Below are 984 nucleotides of genomic sequence, written 5' to 3'. Positions count from 1 at the left end.
GATACAGTCAGTAACACAGGGTGCTGGGGGTGAGAGGGGTTACTGAGTGACAGTGTGAGGGAGAGGGATTAACATCAGTACAGACACTGTGGTGGAACTGAATGACAGATGTTGCTTGTACTTACTTTCTTGTTCAGGAAGGTGTTGTAACATCCGCTGCAGAATTCGTGCTGACACTGCGAACACTTGAAGTGCATGCAGCCCCCTTTCGCCAGTGCGTATCGGAATTTACAGTTTGGACAGTCTGTGGTGGGAGGGTTCGGGGGAAGAGAGAGAGAGAGAGTGTGAGTGACTGTAGGCAGAGAGAAACTCCTTTAGCGCTGTTACTCATCTGCACCATTTGAAGTCGGCTTTGGTCGTAGTGAACCTGACATCTCACAAGGTGAACCGGCTGAGTGGCAAAGTGGGGACCAGGCTGGCCAGCTCAATCCCTGGAGCGCACACCCTGCTCCGTGCCGGCACTCCAACTCACTGCCCTGTAACACGGGTTTACAGGGGGACACAAACAGCTTGGTCGGGTCGGCCGATGGAATTTAACCCTCGTAAATGTCAGCTTTGGAAGGAGGAACAAAGCAGAGGAGCTCACAGTGAACGTCAAGGCACTCAGGAAGCTCAGAGGAACAGAGGGGATCTTGGGATGCTTGTCCACAAATCCCTGATTTACTTAGTCGGGTAGTTAACACAGCACATGGGACACTTGTCTTTACCAGCACGTTTCACAAGAGCCAGGGAGGTTATGTTGGAACGAAAAACCGAAAGAACTGTGGGTACTGGGAATCAGAAAACAAAAGCAGAAAATTGCCGGAAAAGCTCAGCATCTGTGGAGAGAAATCACAGTTAACATTCTGGTCCCCCCCCTCCACAATATAGGAAGGATGTGATTGTACTGGGGGCGGGGTGCAAAGTGAGATTCACCAGGATGTAAACCTGGGACGGAGCGGTTTAGCGATTGGTGGGGGGGGGGGGGGGGGGGGGGGGGGGGGG

At 52.5% G+C, this 984-nt stretch overlaps 1 protein-coding gene across 2 annotated transcripts in view; it reads right to left on the bottom strand.

Moving 5' to 3' along the window:
* LOC109926160 (E3 ubiquitin-protein ligase RNF31) overlaps positions 1–984 on the bottom strand; it is a 14,944-nt gene that overhangs the window by 7,318 nt on the left and 6,642 nt on the right. For both annotated transcript variants that reach the window (XM_048619236.1, XM_048619235.1), the window contains exon 5: positions 126–244. In XM_048619236.1, coding sequence (XP_048475193.1) covers positions 126–244 — 119 coding nt within the window. The remainder of the gene's footprint in view (positions 1–125; positions 245–984) is intronic.

The sequence above is a fragment of the Rhincodon typus genome, chromosome 42 (genome assembly GCF_021869965.1).
Source record: "Rhincodon typus isolate 14 chromosome 42, sRhiTyp1.1, whole genome shotgun sequence".
In the NCBI taxonomy this organism is placed as follows: domain Eukaryota; kingdom Metazoa; phylum Chordata; class Chondrichthyes; order Orectolobiformes; family Rhincodontidae; genus Rhincodon; species Rhincodon typus.
This window is presented reverse-complemented; position numbering and strand designations above follow the sequence as displayed.